This window comes from Dama dama, chromosome 33 (genome assembly GCF_033118175.1).
Source record: "Dama dama isolate Ldn47 chromosome 33, ASM3311817v1, whole genome shotgun sequence".
Taxonomy (NCBI): Eukaryota; Metazoa; Chordata; class Mammalia; order Artiodactyla; family Cervidae; genus Dama; species Dama dama.
The window spans coordinates 71,718,375-71,744,078 of NC_083713.1; the positions used below are offsets into that span (position 1 = coordinate 71,718,375).

A 25,704-nucleotide genomic window follows, 5' to 3' on the forward strand; every position below is an offset into this window, starting at 1 on the left:
CCAGGACAGAGAGCTGGGAGGGTGTGGGCCGAGGTGGGCAGCCCCAGGTCAGCCGACCAAGCCCTGAGCCGGCTTCACTCTACCTCCCCAGGCCCCTCCACCCCGCAGGAAGGCGGGGCAGGCTTACCCGCTTCTCATTGGAGGAGTCATTCACGTTGACCCCGCAGGCCAGGTCAGGTCTGGGGAAGGTTTCTGACCAGCCGCCCTGTGTGCAGTTCCGGAACATGGAACCTGTGGGGGACCAAGCATCCTGGGGTGAGCGGGGGGAGGGACAGATGGCCAGGTTTCTGGGCGCCCTTGTCCGCCTTAGTTGCCGGCGGAGGGGGCTTCCTTCTGTCACCCTTTCCCTTTCTCCAAACCCCACAGGGCAGCTCCAACTGCTCAGCTGACCCTTGAAGGCTTTGTGAGAGTCAGTCCGGAAAAGATAGGAAAGGCGTGTGGGCAGACAGCCCTAGTGGGGATGCGCGTGTATGTGTGAGGGACGGAGCCGCGGTTCTGGATCCCTTGACCTACACACCTGGTGGGCGCTGAGCCGTGAGCACCCCACCCAGCCTCTGAGCACTGCCCATCTCCCCCTGGGCCCTCACGGCCTCACCCACACCCACACCCCACACCCCCTGGGCCAGGCACCAGGCTCCACCACGAGGGAGGTGACCAACACGTGTCCCAGGCCCCAGGCCCAGCACAACTTCCAGGGTCACTGCTCAGCTAGCTGGGTGCCCCTCAGAGAACAGTAAGACCTTCCTCTGGCAGGCATGGCAGCGCCTCGATGATGAGAGAGGCCGTATGCAGTGCTTAAGAACGGCAGGTACACTCCCCAAGCCAAACAACACTGGCCTCACACTAATGACCGTGTGTTTATTCAGTTACAAAACCTCACGCTCTACTATAACAATACACAGTGATTGCTATGTGCCAGGCACTGTTCTAAGCATGTGAGAGGTATCAACTCATTCAATCCTAACAAGACTATGAGGTCGGCACTGTTACTTTTATAGTAAAATGTATTGTAACATGAAAATACTACACCCATTTTACAGCTAGGAGAACTGAGGCACACGGTGGTTCAAGAACTTGCTCAAGACCACATTCCAGTTGATGCAGAACATGAGCTTGGAACCCCAGGGCTCAGGCCTATATTCTTACCCACAGGCTTTGTACTAACCCCCTTTCTTACTCTGCTCTTCCTGCTCCCAGGCCCTGAAAAGTGAAAGTCACTCAGTCGTGTCTGACTCTTTGGGACCCCATGGGCTGGAATTCTCCAGGATAGAATACTGGAGTGGGTAGCCTTTCCCTTCTCCAGGGGATCTTCCCAACCCAGGGATTGAACCCAGGTCTCCTGCATTGCAGGCGGATTCTTTACCAACTGAGGGACAGCCATCTAATGGGTGAGTGCCCCAGAGAAATCTGCCTGGTTGGTGAGGACCTGGCCACGCCCATAATTAACTTTTCACAGGCTCCTGGTTCTACTCCTGCACTAACAAGTTCTATTTATTTATCTGGCCTTGCAGCATGCAGGATCTTAGTTCCCTGACCAGGGATCAAACCCGTTCCGCCCGCACTGGGAGTGTGGCGTCTTAGCCATAGGACCACCAGGGAAGTCCCGGAAGTCCTACTTTATACATAACTTCACACTCTGCTCCCCAGTGTCTGAAAATCAGCGGAGCTAACACGCATACCCTCCCAGGGAGCCGCCCTTCGGCGCCGCTCTGTACTATAAACCACAAGATCACTGCAGCCCTCTGTCTCTCAAGGCTAGTGTGCCCCTCTCACACGGAAGGGACTGTGGCTCCCCTGCCTCCCCTCCCAGAGACCCCAGGGGCGCCCTAGGGCCTGCTCCCCAGAGCCCTTGCTCATCAAACATCTGTGGGCTGGCTGGCTAGGAAAACAAATGAGGGAGGAGGAAGGGCCCGCTCTAAGCGTTTTCACAAGGGAAGAGGGAAGAGCTTACCCAGGTGGAGCTTTTTAGAGCGAGAGCCCGAAGACTGGGGTAAAGGAGCTGCCAGGCCAAGACAGAAGTTGGGAAAGCCGTGCGGGGGCTTCCCCGCCTGCAGTGACTGGCTCAGCTCGGCTGCATCCCCCACCCTGGGCTGCCAGGGGGGCCGAGTTCCGGTCCCTAGGTCTGGCTGCTGTCGAGGCCGCAGGGGGCTGACCCCAGCTCTATACAAAGGAGCCCTGCTGCTCCTTTGGCTCCAACCAGTATCCTGTCAAGGCTCCCCAGCCACCAGAGCTGGGCCTGGTGTGTTTCTCGCTGACTGGCCCCATGGCCTAGGCCACCGTCTCTGGGGGTTTAGGACCAAACAGATTCCACTCAGCTGGAGAAACATGGTGGCCATTTCTAGAACCAGCCACTGTGTTAACACGCTGATCCTAACGGCACTCCTCTGAGGGAGGTTTTGCTGGCCTGTCTCACAGACAAGAAAACCAAGGCCCAGAATTGGGCAGCAGAGCCAGCCACGACGTGGCCCGTCATCGTCCCACCCTCCTGCCTGCCCCGTCCCTGAGATCCCAGAGGCAACTCCAGCAGGAGACCGTGGCCTTTGGGCTCTAGGCATGCCAGGCCTATGACAGCTCAGGAGATCTGGCGCACGGGTCAAGAACCAGCCAGATCTGAGTTCGAAACCCAGCACGGGCTCTTGGCTGCTGCGTGCCCTGAGGTGCATCACTTCTCTGTACCAAATGGGGATAATCACCTACACTGCAGGACGGGGCAGGAAACCCAGGCTGGTGCTGGACACAGAGAGGGAGCCATAGGGCTACTTCCCTTCTGCCTCTGGCCTTTCTGAACTAGACCACAAATGGTGGGGCCTGGGGTCTTGGAATTTAGGAGATGAGTGGAAGCTTTCTGTTATTAAATCAAGCAAGCTAGGCTGTCAGAGAGGAAAGAATGGTGGTCAAAGGGCGGCTGGTTGGACAAGAAACTGAAATAAAAGCACATACACTCCCTGGAATCCAGAAGCTGTTATCAGACAGTGTATCCCTGGAGGCTGGGCTGTCTGTCTGGACGCCTCTCCTCACCAACCCAGCAGGATTCCCACGACAATGCTGCATAAGATGCAGGCCAGGTGCCCAGGGCAGTGAATAAGGCGGAGCCCCCTGCTGACATGGCGCTTAGTAGAACCACAGAGGAGACCAGGGGTGGCCTCTCATGGGCCCCCATCCACTCCCCCTGGGTTTAATTCCTAATACGTCAGGCGTTCTGACCTAGGTTCAGGTCAGTGACCACTTCAAGGGTCCCCAAAAGTACGGTCAGTACTTTTGTGCATATGTGTGTTTGTGTGAGCATGCACACGCAAGCAGTCCAGGGGAAGAGCCAGGTCAAAGCTTTTATCTGACTCTCTAAAGCCTCAACAGGTTAGGAATCTCTGCTGCTGCAAGGCTCCCATCCCCCACCAAGACAGAAGGGAAAGAAAGCCAAGGTCTGACCCCACTCAGGAAGTGTATTTTTTAAAGAAGAAATACTGGAAGACCAGGGCCCTCTTAAGAATCAAAGGAATGCACCCTAGACGGAATATTCTAGGCTCCAGCACAGACACACAAGTATCTGGGTACAGAATCTGTGGTTTCCCAGCCACACAGACATTCTGCCTGGGCCCATGTAGTGGGTGCCCTGAGAAAGAGTTAGTTCATTCTACTTTTTTTCTTCTTTCAAAGGGATGAGTCTGGAGCACCAGCTTGTTCTCACTGGACACACCTTCCTTTCTTGGGGTGGGAAGCCCTGGAACCCTTGGGATGCTATTGAGGAGCCTTTCTTCAGACTCCAGACCCAAGGTGGATTTATAGGGAGAGAGCAGATAGAGGACAGATGGTTCTCAGCAACTTGAGGCTGGACTGGTCCTGACCTATGCTCCTGGGCTGGCCAATCCCCTGGGCCCGCAGCTGGGTATGAGCACAGTAGGCCCCAGGCTGAGATGATCCCCACCGACCCTCATCCCCCAACCATGCCCTGGATCCCTAGCATGGACCCCAGAGGGCAGCGCCTCCGTGAGACCAGGCAGGTGGGCGGATCCTGCAGCCCCACAGTGACACCAGGTGGCCGAGAGAGGAAACTGCAGCCCCTGTCTCCCTACCTCCCAGCTGTGAATCTGAAGCCAAGGCTAAACCTCTCTCAGACCTTGTTATTTTTGCTCTTTAACTGGGCCAAGTGGAGAGAAAAGGTCTGTGGTTTGCAGGGGTTTTGTGACAACTAAAGTTTAAATCTGTAAAAATGCCTAGTACATGACAGGGTTTGGTCCAGCATTAGCCCCTGTTAGTCCCTAAGTGTTCCATGTCTGAGACAACTTCCTCACTTCCTCGTCTAAAATTAAGGAAATCCTTATAAACTGCAGCTTTGCTCGGGTGAGAGATCGCTCAGGAGACCAGAAGCTTCCAGAGAGGGCAGAGTTCATCCGCAGGGCCTAGTAGAGAGGGCACAGAGGAAGTGAGTGTCCCGGAAGGCCAGTCCAGGCTAAGCGGGACCCAGACACAAGGGCTGGAGCAAGGGCCCCGGGTGCTAAGGGGCCAGAAATGTGGAAGGGAGGAGGGGAGCCCCTCAGTGGGAACACAAGGCAGAGAGGAGCAGGCCTGGCCTCCTTCACCCCTTCCCTGGTACTTAGCCCCCTGGCCCCTTGCTTGGCACCAACAACTCAGCCCACCCCACACACCCCCAAGCGAGGCTTCCAGTCGCCAGCAGGGACCACTCCCATCCTCCCATTCATTCCCTGTCCCCAGAGAAGTCTTGGCCGCGTGCCTCCAGGCCAAGACCCACCCGGAGGGTTGCCCCACAGCTGCCCAGTCGGCCCCCCCGGGCTGAGTTGTTACCATTCCTGCCCACGAGCATCCAGAGGAACCGCGGGCATGCCACTTCCACTGTCTGTCCCAGCGCAGAGGATGGCCAGCAGCTGGTGTTGTCCCACAGCCCCTGGCAGCCTGCCAAGAAGAGCAGCAGCATCAGACAGGATCTCAACGTGGACGCCGCCCACCCCACCCCCCCCCCGCCACAGCCTAGCACATCCCCAGCACCTCTGCCTGGTGTTGCCCCCCACATCCCTCCCAAGGATAATCTGGTCTCAACGCAACGCAAAGCTGCACTTACTGTGAACAGCTAGTATAAAACTGTCCTTATGGACACTGAATTTGAGGTTGCTTCCTGTTTGTTTTGTTTGGCTGCTAGGAAGCTCAGAGCCAGATCAGTGGCCCACTTCGGGTAACTGAAAGACTTTGACATGAAAAAATGATTGGGTGTCCACAGTGCAAAACTAGGCACTGTCTTAAGCACGGCCTTCTGGTTTACCTGATTCTGAGGTTCTCTGGCCTTTTGTGTCTTTGAGCTATTTCGCAACTCTATAAATTGTAGATAACTGATGGCCGTGCTAATGATTCCTGTCCAGAGAATTGTGGGATCCACATTTCTGTCACTTTCTTTGCATTTGCATGACTATCAATTATCTAGAATTTATACAAAATCGTTTTCAGCCAGTTTTGCATCTATTTGCCTTATATGTACAGTACTTTGAATTCTCCTGTGAACCAGTGGTTAATGTATTACTGATTCTCTCATTACTTAAGTACAATGTTAAAAATTATCATTTAACAGAACCAGCCACCAATTCTCCCACAGTGGATCCCGGGGGAGGAAAACCAGAGAAACTGGTCCTGTGACAGACTTCTGCGGGCCCATGCCACCTGGGAGGACATCACCCAGGAAGATCTGGAGCACCCTGGAAATAGAGGTGATACCGTGAGGCCCGCAGTCACCTTGCATCCCGTCTGGGGAACATAAAGCAGACCACAGCACCCTGGAGCCCACAGCCTTCAGAAAGAACTCAAGATTCTTGAGTCCCAGAGACCTGGGTTCCAATCCTCCCCACCACACCTTGCTGCCCAAGCCCTCCTGAGGTTGTCCAGGGGAAGAGATCACCTCCACGTGGAAAGCCTGGCACTCACTGGGTGCCAGGGAATGGCAGCTCCCTCCTGCCATCCTCCCCAATCCTCTTCGTCACCAAGTCCTTTTCTGTTTTACCCTGGCATTGGGGGAGGGGGGGCGAACCCAGCTGGGTCCTCTGACCTGCAGGGCAATTTTTAGCTCCAGGGACTGGTGGATAGGTGCAGTCTGAAGGGGTCCCTGGATTACCCAGCTGGTTAATTCCCAGTTTTTTTAAAGAGTAAGAGTCTCTTTTCAGGCATGAATAAAACCAGGCTCAAAGTTTTAGCATCCTCCTGGACACTTTTATCCCCTCCACGTGAAGTCTCCCTGGCGATCTGTCCCACTTTAGAGGTACTCATCCTGCAGTGGACATCTGTGTCACTGGGGAGATTCTGATTCTGTTGTCCTGAGCCCAAGGAATCTGCAGGCTAAGACCTGCCTACAGGTGTTCTCTATGTGTTCATTAGGCTTTGCTTTGAGAATCTTCATACTGCATCCCTCCCTTCCCACCGCAGAGGCCCCTTCTTCTGGGCTCACACCAGCCTTGGGCTCCAGGAGCCCATCCAAGATGATTGTGAGAGGCCAGGGGAGGTCATGGCTGGAGGGGGCAGGGCTCCTCCTGGTGCCTGGGTGCAAACGGCTCCCCGCCCCGGGCAGTGGATCTAAAGAGCAGGAACCAGTCTGATTCATGACCACTGGAGGCCTGTGCCCACAGAACTGGGCATGGCACAAGCACTCAACAAGCGCCTAAGGAAAGGATGGATGCCCGAGCCTCCGGCCCCTGTTCCCCTCCTCATCACCCACTCCTTGTAAATGGGCTTTCGCTGTGATGCCACACATGATTTCTGAATCCCACGTCCTCTGCTTGCCAGCTCTGCTTGATGCCAGCAGGAGTCGCTCTGTGCTTCCCACACAGGAGGGCATTCCACCCACAGCAGTGCTGCAAGGCACCCGACTCTGCCCTCATTTACAAATGAAGCAATAAAGCAAGGAGGTGCGTACCTAGAGTCACCCAGCCAGGAAACGGAAGGGCTGTGAGGTAACTGTCCAGCCAGGCTCCTGGGTGCCACCTCATGGGCTCTGCCCACCTGCTTGTCTCCAGAGGCACCAGCCCCAGTTTCTTAGGGAAAGATGCCTGGCTGGGGCAGAGCAGCCCCGGGAGGTTGTGGCCCTGAGCAATGGGGGAGAGGACAGAGGAGGAGAATGCCACGGGGACTCAGAGTGGGGCCTGATGGCACTCCTACAATGACAGTGGAAGCTTCCAGGGGGCCAAGGACCAGGGTCTGAGTTCTTTGAGGAAAGTGGGGCATGAGAACCCCCTTGGATGTTCCAGAGCCTTCACCCCAACTCTCACCGTGTGCACCGAAAGAGGGCGGGCTGGACCTTCTTTCTTCTGGAACCTCCCCAGGGCACACGGGAAGGTTCTGCACTGTCCAGGCACTGGTCCTCCAGGTTCCCGCCATGGGCGTGGCTCGCCAGGCCCCTGGGTGACTCTCGCCTCCCCAGATGCCCTTGGGACAGTGACGTGGTCCCGAGAGGCCCCGGGCAGAGGGGCACAGGGTGCCTCCTCTCTGGCACAGCACCCCACATCCTGCCTCCTTCCGCAGAAGCCCCGTTTACAATGCAGCCGCCCTTCCTCCTAGAAGCGCTGGGGGCGCTGCCCGCTGCGGGCACACGAAGGAGCCTCTTCCCTCACTTTGGGAGCCGTGGCTTCAGGACAGAGGCTGGTCAGGTCAGCCAGGGCACTGGCCTGAGTCCCTGAGGCCGGACAACCCAACCCACGTCCGGCCAGCCAGACAGATGGGAAGGGTGCCAGGGCATCTGGCAGGCTTCCTGAGCTGGGTCATATCAGGTCTGGCCCAAAGGGACAATGGCCTGGTGCTGGCAGAAAGCAAGGGAGGAGCTGACCGGGGATGAGAGTGAGAGGGACCATTTCCCCCACAGCTGGCTCATGCCCATATCCTTCCTATTGGCCAGGGGGAAGAAAAGGCTGGGAAGGGGCTGTCCAGGCTGGCGCTGTACAATGCAGGCGTCGAGTAGAGTCACTGCCCCCAAGCAGAGATGAGGAACCCAGGCCCCAAGAGGCAAAGTGCTGGTGGAGCACTGGGGGAGCTCGGATCCCACCTCCAGGCTGGGGGAGCTAGGATCCCACCTCCAGGCTGGGGGAGCTCGGATCCCACCTCCAGGCTGGGGGAGCTAGGATCCCACCTCCAGGCGGACCACTGGCGGCAGCAGGCCTGGACACCAACTCCACACGGTACTGCGCATGTCCCAAGCCCTGAGACACGGCCAGCCTCCCCCAGCTGTGGCCTCGCTGTCAGGACAGGTTCAGCACTGGACCAGACCTGGCCCAGCATGCGAGGAGCACTGGTAGGCTTGGGTGGCTGGTACATGGTTGAACACTTTTAATTTTAATAGTTACACCTTTTTAAAAAGAATTTACTATGCATTAAAAGGTTATACAAGAGGTATATCACAGCCGTGATTCTGTAGTTACTGCTGTTTAGGATGAGGCTAAGTTTAAAAAAAAAAAAGTCAGTTTAAAAAAGAGAACCTTCATGCACTGTTGGTGGGAATGCAAGTTGGTGCAGCCACTGGCGAAAACAGTGGAGCTTCCCCAAAAAATTAAAATAGAGCCACCAAATGATCCAGCAATCTCACTACTGGACACACATCCGAAGGAAATGAAATCACTGTCTCCAGAGCTATCTGCAGCCCCATGTTCACTGCAGCATTACTGCCATAGCCAAAGTATGGAAACAACTTTAGTGTCCATCAAAGGATGAATCGGATAAAGAAAATCATGATGAAGTATCATTCAGCCTAAAAATTTTTTAATTTTTTAAAAAGGAAATCCTGCCATGTGTGAAAACATGGATGAACTTAGACAACATTATGCTCAGTGAAAAAAGCTAGACACAGAAAGACAAACACTGTTATCGTCTCACTGGTGTGTGGAATCCAAAAAAGTTAACCTCAGAGAAGCAGAGAATAGAACCGGTGGTTACCAGGGGCGGGTGTTGGGGGAAAGACAGAGAGCTTGGTCAAAGATTACAGAGTTGGAGTTATATCTGATGGTGGTGGTTTAGTTGCTAAGTCGTGTCTGACTCTTGCGACCCCATGGACCGTAGCCTACCAGGCTCTTCTATCTATGGAGTTCTCCGGGCAAGAATACTGGAGTGGGTTGCCATTTCCCTCTCCAGGGGATCTTCCTGACCCAGGGATTGAACCCGGGTCTCCTGAATTGCAGGCAGATTCTTTATTGACTGAGCCACCAGGGAAGCCATATATGATGACGAAGTCTAAGATCTAATGTACAGCATGATGAAAAAAAAGAGTCAACCCATTGATATAAAGGGAAAAACACTATGGAGACCACAGTACAGATGGTGCATGGTGCAGGTGGGCTGGGAGGTCTATGGCCGGGGGAGCAGGGAGCAGACTGGCCTGCTGACTACCTGCAGGGACCCCCTTTGCACTGCCCCAGGGTGTGAACGGAGGGCCGTGGGCCCCACTCCCTACAGGCTCCTGCCCTGAGTGAGGGACGGCTGCACAGGCGGAGCATGAGAGAGGTGGCATGGCGTCCTGGTCTGGCCTCCCCGGGGGCCCGGGCACGGTACTCAGGTTACCGGGTTAGGGGAGGGCTGGGAGTTTTAGACCCAGAGCTGCAGAGCTCAGTGCCTGCGTCGGGGTTGAGGGGACCCACAAGGTAAGAGATGGAGGAGTTTTGTAAGCAGATCTACTGTTACTGAGCCAGATGGGAGGGCAGGGCTGCGGCGAGGCAAGCAGGGCCCAGGGCCTCCCCTGCCCCTCTACCATCTCTGAGGTCACCTGTCAACACTGACCACCTTGCTGGAGGGGGTGGGAGGGAAGACGGGGGGGAAGTTCAACTAGGGAAACGAGAAAAGACACACCATCGGGCCACTAATGCCACGTGGGCAGCAGGGGGTGCCTGCCCAGTGCCTGCGGCAGAGTGTGGGGTCCTGGGCAGAGGTGAAGTGTGGTGGGGAAAGAGTGAGCTCTGAACACACCACTTACATGTATGAGCCCCTCCTTCTTCTATAAAATAATGCCACCCAGAATTTTGGTGGGAAGTAAATGACATGTGTGTGCAGTGGATCTTTTTTTCCTCCTGGTATTTTTTTTCCCTTTTTTCTCCCCTTCCTTCTCAGATTACTGGTTCACAGCCTCCAAGAAGGCAGGAAAACTTACAATCTCCATGACCTGTTTCCAAAGGGCCCCTGGGGCAGGGGGATAAAGAGGAATTCTAGTGCAATCATAATTCTTAAGAAAATCATAATTTTTATTTTCTTGATTGCAAAAAAATCTTGCAATCATAATTCTGAAAAAACAGATACAGAGCAAGACTTCACTCAGACTAGGGAGACAAGAGTGATGTGATAAGCAGGGAACAGAAGGTTCCTGAAAGAGGCTCAAGGGCCCTGCTGCCCATTTGCCCCAGACAGTGGGAAAACCCAGAGGGGAAACGGCTATGGGGACACATCCAGGCAAGCATAACCAACAGCCAGTTTCCTGGCTTCATCAAGCCTCCTCTGCCTTCCTCAGCCCACCCCAAGGGCACCCTAAGGAGGTCTCCTTGGCTGTGTGAATGACCTGACCTACAGTATTTAGGTCGGGACCATGTTGCCCTGCTTGTGATGGCTGGACCACACACAGAGGTGGTCAGGGTGGGGTCAGAGGAACTGGAGGCCCAGGGGGCAAAGGCCTTAACAAGCACAGCACAGGAGGCAGGCACAACAGAGTCTGAGGTGCTTCTCTTTAAACTGAGAAGCACAAGCTATTCCTTGGGATGAACTATCTTGGGGAGTAGTGAGCTCTCCACTACTGAGAGAATCCAAGCAGAGAGGGTCGTGCAGTCAGGAGGCTGCAATGGATGAGATACAGACCCTCTGAGTGGAGGCTGGGTGCCGCTTCCCTGGGGTAGGTCGGTTCTTCTCCCTCCAAGAGGCTTGCCCAAGGCAAATGCTTCTGAGCTTGTGAGCACTGATCTTGAGCCTCCTCCTTCCCAGACTGTACAAACTGCACTGGCCCCGCAGAGGCCTCCTCAACCACCCACAAGCTCTCCCTCCTCCAGCTGAAATGCTTCCTTTCACGCTGTCTCTCACTCTAATTAGATATTCATTGGCACCAACAGTCTCTCTCTTCCTTTATTTTTTTCTTTTTTCAAATGCAAATCTTCTTGGGGAGAATGAGAATATCAGTCACTCACAGTTCAGTCTGGATCGCAAAACAAACAATTCTCAGGATTTGCAGTCAAAAGATATGGGCTGAGAGTCCTCTTTCAGCACTGGGTGATCCTGCACCTCTAAGAGCCTCAACTTCCTCATCTGTGAGGTGGGATGGTAATAGTACTTAACTGCATAGGTTGCTAAAGAAAAAATGTCCAAAGTGTTCCATAAACGTAAATTTCTTGTTTCTGAAAAATGAGCCAGGGTCAGCTGTGGCAAGGAAAGTTTAGGGAGAGGTGAGCTCTGGATAAGGTGAGGGTTGTCCCAGGGTGTCTGTCTGCCAGAGGCCATCACGGGCCAGGAGAATCCAGAAAAGGACCTGGAATGTTTGTTAGAGAAAATGCATTAAAGGCCAGCATGTAAGACATACTGATATGTGCCACTACATGGGTGAACCTTGGAAACATTAGTGGAAGGAGATGGACTCAAAGGTCACGCATTGTGACTCCATTCATACGAAACGAACAGAGTCAGTGAATGCAGAGAGACAGGGAGTGGATGTATGGTTGCCAGGGTGGGGCAGAGGAAGGAGGGAGATGAGGAGCAATGGGCACAGGTTTTTTCTTGGGGTGATGAGAAGAGCATGCTTTGGGCTATATAGAGGTGGTGGTTGCCCTGTGAATGCATCAAATGCTATTGACTTGTTCAATAAGATGGTTAATATCATGTGAATTTCACCTCAATAAAAAGGCACACTGACCCCCCCCCCCCAGCCCCTTAGAAGGCAGCCCATGTTCTTTGGGAGTGGGGAGCCCACTGGCAAAGAGACGAGGAAAAGGGGATGGTGAGTCCCCACTCTGAAGGCCAGGACGTGAAGACCCAGAGAGGACCGGGCTCTTGCCCGAGGTCACACAGCCCCCAAGTGACACAGCATGCACCTGCCCAGGTCTGTCCGACCACCCTGTCTCTGGAACACTCCTCCCTAGGGTGAGGCAGAGCCCTTCCACCAGCCAGCTCTGAGGGGCTATCGGCTTCTGAAAACAGTAATAAATGGCCCAGTAGGGCAGGCCATGCAGCTATTAGGGTGACCCTGAAATGCTCCCAGGAAACGCTGGGAAGGCCTTGGTCACCTAGCCCGGAATAGCTGAAGAGTTAATTTTTCATCTGTGATAAGTGTGCCAAGTTTGGTGACAGCCTGGTGAGTGGCATTTCCTGGGCCTCTCTTAGCATTCAAACATTAACCTCCTCCCCAGGGAAGACCAGGCAGCTTAACCATTAACTCTGTACCCCCAACAGAGAGTCTGCCAGCCCCTCCTGGCCTCGGGCACCAGACAGAACCTTCCTGGGGGAAGGGAGGGCCTTCAGGAGTCATGCTCCTGAGTGGAGTTACGGGCTTGGACCCACATCCAGGCAGCCTCAGCCCAGCCCCTCCACCCGCCAGTTTCTGATGGGGATGCCGGGGCTGAGCCTGCTCAAGGGCTCCATGGCTTTGCTGTTTCTCCTGATTTCTTTATTTGAGGGAATCTTCCCCTGCAGCCACCACATCCATTCTAAATTCCATGATGGCTTTTCTGGTTCAGCTTTCTCAACCTCTGAGCAGAACAGGCCTGAAGACTTTCCCAGGAGGCTGGGTCCTCACACATCTTCTGTCTCAGGGGCTTTTAAACCAGGTTTTCCAAGCAACAGATACTTTTTTCTAAATAAAAGCTGCAGAAGGCCAAAATGCAAAAGAGACCAAAGAGGTCTGAGCCTTTGTGCTGGGGTGGGGTCAACCTGGCCCCCTTCGCTTACCGGCCTGGCAGGACACAGCGGCAAACACTGCGAGTGATGGATGGCCTCACTGCACGGGGAGAGTGAGGTCTCCCCAAAAGCTCATAGGAGAACCCGACGGGAGTCCCTAATGAGCCCTCTCAGCCCTGGATGCACAAGTAGGACTCTGGGGACAGAGGACAGTCAGACCTGCTGCAAGTCAGTCAACCTGGGCATATTCACAGCCTCCCCAGTCCTGCAGTCTGAGGTCAGTGCCCACAGGGTGATGGGCATGACTCTGGGAAGCACCTGCCATGGGCAACGTGGCCACACCACTCACCTTGGCTGGTCTGTGACGAGCTGGGCAGCTGGGAGCATCCGCGTCCTCTACCACAGAGGTTCTGCCTCTTCTCCCCCTGTCTCCTTCAGGCCTCCCCTTTCCACTCTCAGTCAAGGGTCTGCACTCATTCCCCTTATAAGTCAATCAACAAACACACACCAAGTGCTCGGTCTTAGAGGAATGTGACACAGTCTGTCCCAGTCCAGCAAACACATCTCCACGATGCAGTGCAGATGTGCCAGGAGGGAAAGAAGTGTTGGGCGTGGAGGTGGGGTGGTCCTGCAGAAGTCAGGGTGGCCAGCTATGCCAGCAGAAATCATTTCCTGGAGGAGAGGCTGACAGGACTGGAGAAGAAGAAATGGAGCCAAAGCAGAGGGCTCAATATGTGCAAAGGCCCAGAGGCACAAGAGAACTGACAGTCAGAAAGTTGTAAGCAGTTTGGTTGAGCCAAGTGGAAACATTTGGAGAGGATGAGTGAACAAGGGCCAAGTCAGGAGCTGAACCTCATCCTGGAGCCCTGGGGAACAATGGAACATTTAAGCACTTCAGATGATAATGTTTAAAATAACCATCTATAACTTCTTGATGTGAGCTGAAGTTTACCATCATCTCTCCCAGGGGTCTGACATTCTGGGCTTTACCCCTAAGGCCTGAATACAAGTCCCACACTCTGTCACTGGAATTTTAGACATTTTCCTTGGGGACATGAGGGCAGCTGCTGTTCCTGGGGCGGCAGGGGGCGCCCTGGAGTTCAGGAGACTGTGACTCAGTGGTGGGCCCCCTCTGAGCCATAACGTCCCAGCTTGGTTCTCCGGAAGCACCTTCCACAGCCAGCAAAGGGGAAGGAAGTTCTCATCCTGCCCATCCCTCACGCAGGGGCTAGTAACTTGGCCAGAGCACATCACAGCATCCGCACTGCTTGGCCTCTGCTTGCCATGCACCTTCTTCCTCCTGCCTCTGGCTGCACCTGGCAGGGATCTCAAGGCCACTCCCCCTACAACCTCAGTCTCAGTTGCCACCCAAACAAAAGTGTTCCCCAGCCTAATCCTCCTCTGAAGTCTCCATTATGTGTGTCTTGATCTGAACTCATGATTTTCATCTCTCTTCACCCAAAATACTCTCCCTTCCTCCCAAGCTGCTGCAGCTAACTTATGACCCGGAGGTGCACGTCACACATTGAGCAGAAAGAGAGGAGGAATATGGGATCTGATGACACCTAGGAACTTTGCACGAGCTCTGGATCTTTCATGATGTGTGAAAAAGCAACCCCTACATGATGAAGCTCACATATCAAGTCTCTGCCATGTGTACAAAAACATATTCCTAAGCCATAAGAGAGGAGTCTACGTGACATCAATCTTACCATTTTCATCTCAAAACAAGAAGTGTTAAATATTTTTGAATGAATGCTTTTAATTTCACACCAATCCCATAAAACAGATGTGGAGATTGAGGTCCAGAGACATTAAGGACTTGTTCAAGATCACACAGCCTAATTTAAAAGCCTGGGCCTCTCCTTTCCCCTCTCCTCACCTCCACTCCTCTTCCTTTTTCTTTCATTTTAAAAACTGAAATGAAATTCACATACAGAGATGGGATTGCCTCTGCCTTACAGCCACCATCACGACTAGACTAGAGGTCAAACAGTTGTCTTCCCTGGAGCGAGGGAGCAGATGGGAAGGGAGAAGAGAGGACAGCCCCGCAGACACAGCTCCGAGGACAGGAGGCAGCGACCCAGCGGGAACAGCGGCTCGGGCGGTGGCTGGGTTCCTGGGAGTGTGTGGGGCGGGGTGGGAAAGGAGTCACGGGCCTGTTGTCCCCCCACCATGGGGGACAACAAGAAAGTAGATAACCAACAGCTCAAGAATTTCATGAGCAAAAGCCATGACCTGGAGAGAACAGGACTGCAAGAGAATAAGCCTGGTGGTTAAGTTAGATGAAAAGGATCATTTTCCAGAAACACTCAAACTACCAAGATGGAGGTAGGAGCAAGCAAAAATCAGAACAGACCTCTAACTAGTCAGGAGATTTAATCTGTAACAAAAAATCTCCCGACAAAGGAAAGGCCAGATGGCCACCCTCATACAGTCTACCAAACATTTAAAGAATAATTAACACCAAGCCTCATCAAACACTCCCAAAATACTGTAAAGGAGGAAGCACTTGTAAAATCATTCTATGAGGCCGGCATTGTCCGATACCAAACACACATAAACACTCTACAAGAAAAGAAAACTACAGACCAATATCCCTGATGAACAATGATATAAAAATTCTCAATAAAATACTAGCAACTGAATTGAACAGCACATTAAAAGAATTATACACCATAACCAAGTGGGATCTATCTTTGGGATGCAAGGATGGTTCAACATGTAAAGATGCTTTGTGTGATGCACCACAATAACAAAAGAACAAAAAACACATTATCATCTCAACAGATGCAGATAAAGTATTTGATAAGAATCAACATCCTTTCATGATAGAAACACTTAAACTAGAAATAGGAGGAAACTATCGCAATAAAATAAAGGTCATATATGTAAAGGCCACCGTGAACATCACATTCAGTGATGAAGCCTGAAAGCTTTTCGTGTAAGATCAGGAACAAGACAAGGATGCCCACCTTTGCCACTTATATTCAGCGTAGTACTGGAAGCTCTGTACTCTGCTGTGCTTAATTGCTCAGTCATGTCCGACTCTTTGCGACCCCATGGACTATAGCCCGTCCGGATCCTCTGTCCATGGCGATTCTCCAGGCAAGAATACTGGAGTGGGTTGCCATGGCCTCCTCCAGGAGGTCTTCCAAACCCAGCGATTGAACCCAGGTCTCCTGCATTGCAGTCGGATTCTTTACCATCTGAGCCACCAGGGAAGCCCAAGAATCTGGAGTGGGAAGTCTATCCCTTCTCCAGGGGATCTTCCTGAACCCAGGAATCGAACAGGGTCTCCTGTATTGCAGGCAGATTCTTTACCAGCTAAGCTACCAGGGAAGCCCACTGGAAGCCCTAGTCTACAGCAATTAGGCAAGAAAAAAATAAAAGGTGTCTAAATTGGAGGAAAGGTATAAAATTATCTGTTTTTAGACAATGTGATCTTACATGTAGAAAGCCCTAATGATTTCTGAAGTGGATTCAGCAAAGTGACAGGGCAGATATAAAATCAATACACAAACATTTCTAATTATCAGAGAAATGCAAATCAAAACTATAATGAGGCATCATCTCACACCAGTCAGAATGGCCATCATCAAAAAAATCTACAAACAATAAATGCTGGAGAGGGTGTGAGGAAAAGGAGACCCTCCTACACTGTTAGTAGGAATATAAACTGATATAGCCATTATGGAGAACAGTATGGAGATTCCCTAAAAAACTAGGAATAAATCTACTATATGATCTAGCAAACCTACTACTGGGCATATATCCTGAGAAAACCACAATTCTAAAACACACATGTATCCCAGTGTTTACTGCAGCACTATTTACAATAGCCGAGACATGGAAGCAAATTAGATGTCCATCAACAGATGAATGGATAAAGAAGATGTGGTACATATACACAGTGGAATATCACTCAGCCATAAAAAGAGTGAATTTAAGTCAGTTCTAATGAGCTGGATGAACCTAGAGCCTGTTATATAGAATGAAGTAAGTCAGAAAGAGAAAACAAATATTGTATATTAATACACACATATGGAATCTAGAAACATGGTACTGATGAACCTATTTGCAGGGAAGGAATGGAGGTGCAGATGCAGAGAATGAACTTGTGGACACAGCGGGGGAAGGGGAGAGGGGGGTGAATGCAGAAACTAGCATCAACATATGTACACTATCATGTGTAAAATGGATAGCTGGCGAGAAGCTCCTATATAACACACGGAGTCCAGTCCAGTGCTCTGTGATGATCTAGACAGGCAGGGTGGGGTTGGGAGGCTCAAGAGAGAGGGGATATGTGTGTAGTTGTAGTTGATTGCGTTGTGCAGTGGAAGCGAACACAAGACTGTAAAAAAATTTTTAAAAATCAACACACAAAAATTAGTTGCATTCCTATACACTAATGAGAAATAACCTACAAAGGAAATTAAGAAACAAACCCATTTATGATAGCATTAAAAAGAATAAAATACTTAGGAATAAACCTAACCAACAAGATGAAAGACTTGCACATTGAAAACTACCAAATGTTGCTGAAAGAAATTAAAAACACAAATAAATGGAAAGACATTCTGCTTTCATGGATTGGATGACTTACTATTTTTAAGATATCAATACTACCCAAAGTGATCTACAGATTTAATGCAATCTGTATTAAAATTCCAATGACAAGGAGCTCCCCAGAGGCCCAGTGGTAAGGACACAGCGCTTTCACTTCAGGGGCGCAGGTTCCATCCCTGGTCAGGGAACTGAGATCCTACAAGCCACATGGCATGGCCATAAAAAAAAAAAAAAATCCAAATGACAGAAATAGTTTATTTAATATTTATTTATTTAGAATTTATTTAATATTATCAGCCTTCCCTGGTGGCTCAGACAGTAAAGAATCTGCTTGCAATGCAGGAGTCTCCACAAAGATGTGGAGAAAAGGGAACCCTCATGCACTGCTGCTGGGAATGTAGATTGGTACAGCCACTCTGGAAAAACTATGGAGAGTCCTCAAAAAGTTAAAAATAGAATTATCATGTGATCCAGCAATTCCACTCCTGGGTATTTATCCAAAGAAAACAAAAACACTAATTAGAAAAGAGATGTTCATTGCAGCATTACTTACAATAGTCAGGATATGGAAGCAACCCAAGCACCCATCAGTAGATGAATGGATAAAGAAGATGTGGTGTGTATATATATATATATATATATATATATATATATATATATATATATATATATATATATAAGGGAATATTACTCAATCATAAAAAAGGATGAAATCTTAACAGTTGTGGCGACATGCATGAACCTAGAGGGTATTATGATAAGTGAAATAAGTCAGATAAAGATAAATACTATATGACTTCACTTACATATGAAATCTCTAAAACAAAACAAATGAGAAAACCAAACTAAACAGAAACAGAGTTACAGATAGAGAGAACAAATAGGTAGTTGCCAGAGGGAAGTTGGGTGGAGGAAGAAAGAAATAGATGAGGGACATTAAGAGATACAAAGGTTCCAGATGCAAAATATATGAGCTACAGGTATGAAATATACAGAGAGGGGAATATAGTTAATAACTATGTAGTATCTTTGTATGGTCACATATCATAACTAGATTCATCAGTGGTGATCATTCTGAAATGTATAGAATGTTAAATCACTAATTGTGTAACAGAAATTAAACAGTTTTATAGGTCAATTATACGTCAAAAACAAATTCATAGAAAAAGAGATCAGATTTGCAGTTACCAGAGGCAGGGTTAGGGGGAATTGGATGAAAGTAGTCAAAAGGTACAAACTTCCAGTTATAAGGACTAGGGATGAAATGTATACCATGATAAAGACAATTAACACTGCTGTATGGTATGTAAGAAAGTCCTTAAGAGAATAATCCTAAGAGTTCACATCATACAATTTTATTCCATTTCTTAACTTTGTACCTATATGAGATGATAGATGTTCACTAAACTTACTGTGATAATACTTTCATTATGTATGTAAGTCAGATCATTATCCTATATACCTTAAACTTATGCAACGCTGTATGTCAACTATATCTCAATAAAACTGGAAGAAAAATAAATAAATGAAAATGGTTAAGAGAGTAAAATTTGTTGCAGGTATTTTATTACAATTAAAAAAACAGAACTCTGACAACATCAAATGCTGGCGAGGATATAGAACAACAGGAATGATCATTCATTGCTGGCAGAAATTTAAATGGTGCAGCCACTTAGAAGAGAATTTTTAGTAAAGTCTATTGAAAAGAAATTCATATGACATGAAATTAACCAATAGCCATTTTAAAGTGTAGAGTCAGTGGCATTTAGGACAGGGTATTGTGTGACCAGCACCTCTACCTAGTTCTACACCTTCTACCACCAAGAGGCAGTTCCTACATGGGTGCTCCACAGGCCCTTCCCCCAGGGCCCCTGACAGCCGCTAATCTGACTTCTGTCTCTGTGAACTGTCTAATCCAGGCATTTCATATAAGCAGAATCACATCATGTGCTTGTGTGCTTGGTCACTTGGTCGTCTGACTCTTTGGAGCCCCTGGACTGTAGCCCACCAGGTTCCTCTGTACTTGGAATTTCCCAGGCAAGCATACTGGAGTTGGTTGCCATTTCCTACTCCAAGGGATCTTCCAACTCAGGGATCAAACCCCTTGTCTCCTGCATCTCCTGTATTGGCAGGCAGATTCTTTACCAATAGCACCACCTAAGACTTATCCACATTGCGGCATGTACCAGTACTTCACTCCTTTTTAAGGTTGAATACTATTCTGTTGTATGTACAGACCGCATCTTCATCTTTCATCAGCTGACAGACACTTGGGTTGCTTCTACCTGTCGGCTACTATAGCTAGTACAGTGAAGACCTTGTCTGTACAAGCCTTTGTTTGACTATTTGTGAAGGGTTATTTTCTTAATGCCACATCCTCCACTGCCTTTAGATGAGTAAAAGCTAAGAAGATAAGTGAAGGAAGGGAGTAGAAATAAAATTAATATGTAAAGAGCAAATTAATAATATTGACTGTCTTGACTAATAATAATAGTTAATATTTAAATTAATAATCTTTAAGAAGCACCTATATTTAACATCTTTATCTTACATATGTTTATAATTCTAACATACTTTATCACCTCTGTTTTATAGATCAGCAAAGTGAGGCTCAGAACATTAAATAATTTGTTCACATTCACACAGCCAGTGAGGGTCAGCCAGCAATGGACCCTGAGTTTCCCAGACCCCACACTGACTTTCTGTTACCTCCCCCATCAAACTAGCAATGGAGGTGAGAGAATGGATAAGAGGTACACCACCATGACAAGTAACTCTCACCAAAACACTCACCTGGGTGAAGTCATCATGCAGAAGCTAATGGGTCAAAAACCTTGGTTGTACCCATAAACTCAGAGAAACAAAGAGGGGTGATGATGTGGCTTTTCAGCATGTGTAGACAGCTCACCAGGGTCACTCTAGACCCTTCTCCTCTGCTCATTCTCTGAAGGAATACAGCTGGTCCAGCCCCTACCTCCCACCAACCCAGTGGAACTGGACACGCGCACATCCCAGAGTGGATGCAGGTAGGCACGCACCTGGGGCTGGATGCTCCACGCTCTCCCGGGAGAGCTCCTGCAGGCACTGGTCCCTCTCCGCCCGCAGCACCTGCAGCACATCACACAGTCGAGGCGGGGTACCAACCTGAAAACCCAAAACCAAGAGCGCTAGTCAGCACCACAAAGCTGACTCTAGCACGTAAGGCCTCGCTGAGAGCAAGAATGGGGCCAGACAACAGAGATTCCAAAGGAGGAAAACAGAATAGTGAATGTAGCAAAAAAGAAGCGGACTTCTATCCCTTCTCCAGGGGATCTCCCCCACCCAGGAATTGAACCCGGGTATCCTGCATTGCAGGTGGGTTCTTTACCAACTGAGCTATCAGGGAAGTCCCACAGATACAGAAACAAACTTGTAGTTACCAGCGGGAAGAGGAACGGGAGAAGGACAAAATAGGGCCAGGGAGTAAGGGGCACAAATTGTTAGGTATAAAATAAGCTGCAAGGATACATTGTACAACACAGGGAATACAGCCCATATTTTATAATAACTATAAGTGGAGTATAACCTTCAAAAATTGTGAGTCACTAACCTATATGATATTATATGTAACATATAATATGTAACACATATGTAACCTATATGATATTATACATCAACCATACTTCAATAGCAATAGACTTGTAAGAAAAAGTAATTTAAGCTATAGACTTTAATTAATGTATCAATATTAGTACACCAACCATAACCAATGCACCACTTTAATGCAAAACATTAATAACAAGAGACACTGGGGAGGAGGGGTTGAGAGGGGTATATGGTCATTCTTTGCACTTTCTGCACAATTTTTCTATAAACTTAGGTCCTCTCAACAAAATAAGTTCTATTAATTAAAAAAAAATAACTGGGAGAAATCAGTTCACCTAATTTAAAGACTTGCTGCATAGCTATAGTAGTCAAAAGAACTTGGTATTAGCAGAAGAATAGGCAACAGTGTTGCAGTAATTGGACAGCTATAGATAACAAAACAAACCTAAGACTCATACCTTATATAAAAGTTACCTAAAAATAATGATGGACTTGAGTGCAAAAAATTCAACTAAAACTTTTAGAAAAAAGCACAGGAGAACATCTTCAAAATGCAGAGCAAGGAAAAGATGCTTTATACTTGACACCAAAAGCAAGATCCATAAAAAGAAAAACTGATAAACTGGACTTTATCGAAACTAAAAACTTTTGCTCCATGAAAAGCCTGTTAAGAGGATGAAAAGACAAGCTATAGACTAGGAGAAAATATCTGTAATTAACAAATTAGGATTAATATCTAGAATATATAAAAAACATTCAAAACCCAATAGTAAGCAAATTTTAAAAATCTAACTAGAAGATAGGCAAAATGCATGAAGAGACATTTCACAGAAGATATACAGATGGCAAACAAGAACATGAAATGATGTTCAACATTATTAGCTATTAGGTAAATGCAAAGTGAAATCGCAATGTGATATCACTACATGCTTATTAGAAGATCTAAAATTAAAAAATCACAACAACATTGGCAAGGCTGTGGTGAAACTAGGTCACTCACATATTCCTGGTGGGATTGTAAAATGAGAAAACCACTCTGGAAAACAAGCTGTCAGGGTCTTAAAGAAAAGCTAAACATGCAACTATTAATATTACGTGATCCAACCATTGCACTCCTGGGCATTTATCCTGGAGAAGTAAAAGCTTATGTTCACACACACACACACAAAAATATATGTATACTAATATTTACAGCAGCTTTATTCCTAATACGTCAAAACTCAAACAAGCCAGATGCCTTTCAATGAGTAAGTGGTGAACCATGGACCATCCATACTATGAAATTCTGCGTTTAGTCTCTCAGTCCAGTCCGACTCTTTGGGACCCCATGGACTGTAGCCCGCCAGGCTCCTCTGTCCCTGAGGATTCTCAAAGCAAGAATACTGGAGTGGGTCTGCCATGCCCTCCTCTAAGGGAACCCAGGGATCAAACCCAGGTCTCCCACATCGCAGGAGGATTCTTTTACCATCTGAGCCAACAGGGAAGCCCTCAGCAATAAAAAGGAACAAAGTGGTGACACATGGACCAACCTATATGAATCTCCAGAGAAGCATGCTCAATGAAAAAAGCCAACCCCAAACAGTTAGAGTATGATTTCCTTTATATAATGCTCTTTTTTAGTTTAATTTTTATCTTATATTGGAGTGTAGCTGATTTACAGTGTTGTGTGAGTTTCGGGTGTATAGCAAAGTGATTCCGTTACCCATATACACATATCCATCATTTTTCCGATTCTTTTCCCACATGGTTACCACAGCACAGTATTAAATACAGTTCCCGGCGCTCCACAGTGGGTCCTCACTGATTACCTGTTTTATATACAGTAGTGTGCATATTTTAACCCCAAAGTCTTACCTATCACCCCCACTGCCACCGACATTTCCCCTCTGGTAGCCCTATGTTTGTTTTCTATGCCTGTGAGCCTGTTTCTGTCCTGTAAATACATTCACTTGTATCATTTTTTAGATTCCACATCATTTACATGACATTCTTGCCGTGGTAAAATCATAGAGATTGGGACCTTAATGTGTCAGCTGAGAAGGAAAGCTGAGGGTGGGAGGGAGAAAGGCATGACTGTAACAGTGCACCATGATGGGTCTTCGGGGTCGCAGACTTGTTCTGCACAGTGCCTGGATCAATGTCAGTATCATAGTTGGTCAGTCAAGCCCTAGCTCACTTGCAAACACCAAGAAAGAAAGAAACATGCATTGCTACATGCCACTGAGTTTTTGTGATTGTTATGCAGCATAGATGACTGGGTGGGGGGTGGTGTTTCCTGAAAGTGCATTCTTGGAGGTTGAAGAAAGGGGCATTCTAGCACAGAGGGCTCTTGTAAGCGATGGAGCAAGATGAGGAATGAGGGAACACCTATGGTGGGAATCCTCTCCAAGAAAGGTTCAACTTCCTTCATGTTTTTCCCTAGGATTATGGAAAAATATGCACTCATTTCACATGCTAGCAAGGTTATGCTCAAAATCTTTCAAGCTAGGCTTCAGCAGTACGTGAACCAAGAACTTCCAGATGCATAAGCTGGATTTAGAAAAGGCAGAGGAACCAGAGATCAAATTGCCAACATTCACTGGATCATCGAAAAAGCAAGGGAATTCCAGAAAAACATCTATTTCTGTTTCACTGACTACAATAAAGCCTTTGACTGTGTGGATCACAACAAACTGGAAAATTCTTAGAGATGGGAATACCAGACCACCATACCAGTTTCCTGAGAAACCTACATGCAGGTCAAGAAGCAACTTAGAACTGGACATTCGGGAACAATAGACTGATTCCAAATTGGGAAAGGAGTGCATCAAGGCTGTATATTGTCACCCTGCTTATTTTTAACTTCTATGCAGAGTACATCACTCACAATGCTGGGATGAATGAATCACAAACTGGAATCAAGATTGCAGGGAGAAATATCAACAATCTCAGATATGGAGGTGATGCCACTCTAATGACCGAAAGTGAAGAGGAACTAAAGAGCTTCTTGATGAGGGTGAAAGAGAAGAGTGAAAATGCTGGCTTTAAACTTAACATTCAAAAAACTAAGATCATGGCATCCAGTTCCATTATTTCATGGCAAATAGATGGGGAAAAAGCAGAAGTGGTGACAGATTTTGTTTTTTCTTGGGCTCCAAAATCATTGCAGATGGTGACTGCAGCCATGAAGTTAAAAGATCCTTGCTCCTTAGAAGGAAAGCTATGGCAAACCTAGACAGTGTATTAAAAAGCAGAGACATCACTTTGCCAACAAAGGTCTGTCTAGTCAAAGCTATGGTTTTTGACTAGAGGTGAGATGTGAGAATTGGACCATAAAGAATACTGAGTGCCAAAGGCTGGGGCCTTGAATTGTGGTACTGGAGAAGATTCTTGAGAGTCTCTTGGACAGCAAAGAGATCAAACCAGTCAACCCTAAAGGAAATCAACCTTGAATATTCATCAGAAGGACTGATGATCAAGCTCCAATGCTTTGGCCATCTGATTGGAAGAGTCGACTCACTGGAAAAGATCCTGATGCTGTGAAAGATTGCGGGAAGGAGGAGAAGGGGGTGACAGAAGATGAGATGGGTGAATAGCACCATTGACTCAATGGACATAAGCTTGAGCAAACTCCAGGAGATAGTGAAGGACAGGGAAGCCTGGCACACTGCAGTTATTAGGGTCACAAAGAGTCAGATGTGACTTAGCGACTAAACAACAACAATGGAAAAATAATCATTAGAGGATAGTTCAGCTTCTTTTAGTTCTAAATTTCTTAAGTTGTAGCAAAATACACATACCATTGGCCATTTCGATCATGTTTAAGTGTACAATTCGGTGGTATTAAATGAAAAGTTGTACAGTGATCACTCCTATCCATTTCCAGGACTTGTACAGCCCAACAGAAACTCTGTACCAATTAAACAGCAACCTCTTTTCTACTTTCTGACTCTGTGAATATGTCTGTTCTAGATACTTCATGTAAGTGGCATTATACAATATTTGCTCTTCTGTGTCTCATTTCACATCCATGTTGTAGCATCTGTTGGAATTTCATTGGTTTATATGGATGAATACTATTCCATTGTATGGACAGATCACACTTTGTTCATCTACTCATCACTTGGGTGTTTCCACCTCTTGGCTATTGTGAATAATGCAGCCAAGAACAGAGGTGTACACGTATCTCTTTGAGTCCCTGCTTTCAGTTCTTCTAGGTACATATCCAGAAGCGAAATGGCTGGATCATATGGTAATTCTATGTTTACTTTTTTAAGGGACCACCACACTGTTTTCCACATGAGCCTGTACCATTTTACCTTCCTGCCAACAATGCACAGAGTTCTAATTTCTCTACGTCGTCATCCTCAACCCTTATTCTCCTGTTTTAATAATATCTATTGTGCTGTGCTGTGCTGTGTTAAGTCATTTTAGTCATGACTCTCTGTGACCCCATGGACTGTAGCCTGCCAGGCTCCTCTGTCCGTGAGATTTTCCAGGCAAGAATACTGGAGGGGGTTGCCTTTTCCTCCTTCCGGGGATCTTACCATCCCAGGGATCAAACCTGAGCCTTTTCCATCTCCTTCCTTGGCAGGCAGGTTCTTTATCACTAGCATAACCTGGCAAGCTCCAATATCTATCTTAGTGGGTGTGAAGTAGGTCATTCCACATTTCGTTTACCCTTAATCCTTTCATTAAAACTGAATAAACCAAGATTATTTTGTGTGGTGGCATGTC

The 25,704-nt window shown here is 48.1% G+C and overlaps 1 protein-coding gene across 1 annotated transcript in view; it reads right to left on the bottom strand.

Moving 5' to 3' along the window:
* The window catches only part of SCTR (secretin receptor), a 69,842-nt gene that overhangs the window by 36,324 nt on the left and 7,814 nt on the right, over positions 1 to 25,704 (bottom strand). Inside the window, exons 2-4 of the mRNA XM_061135781.1 lie at positions 20,442 to 20,547; positions 4,801 to 4,908; positions 128 to 231 (exon numbers count right to left, since the gene is read on the bottom strand). Coding sequence (XP_060991764.1) covers positions 128 to 231; positions 4,801 to 4,908; positions 20,442 to 20,547 — 318 coding nt within the window. The remainder of the gene's footprint in view (positions 1 to 127; positions 232 to 4,800; positions 4,909 to 20,441; positions 20,548 to 25,704) is intronic.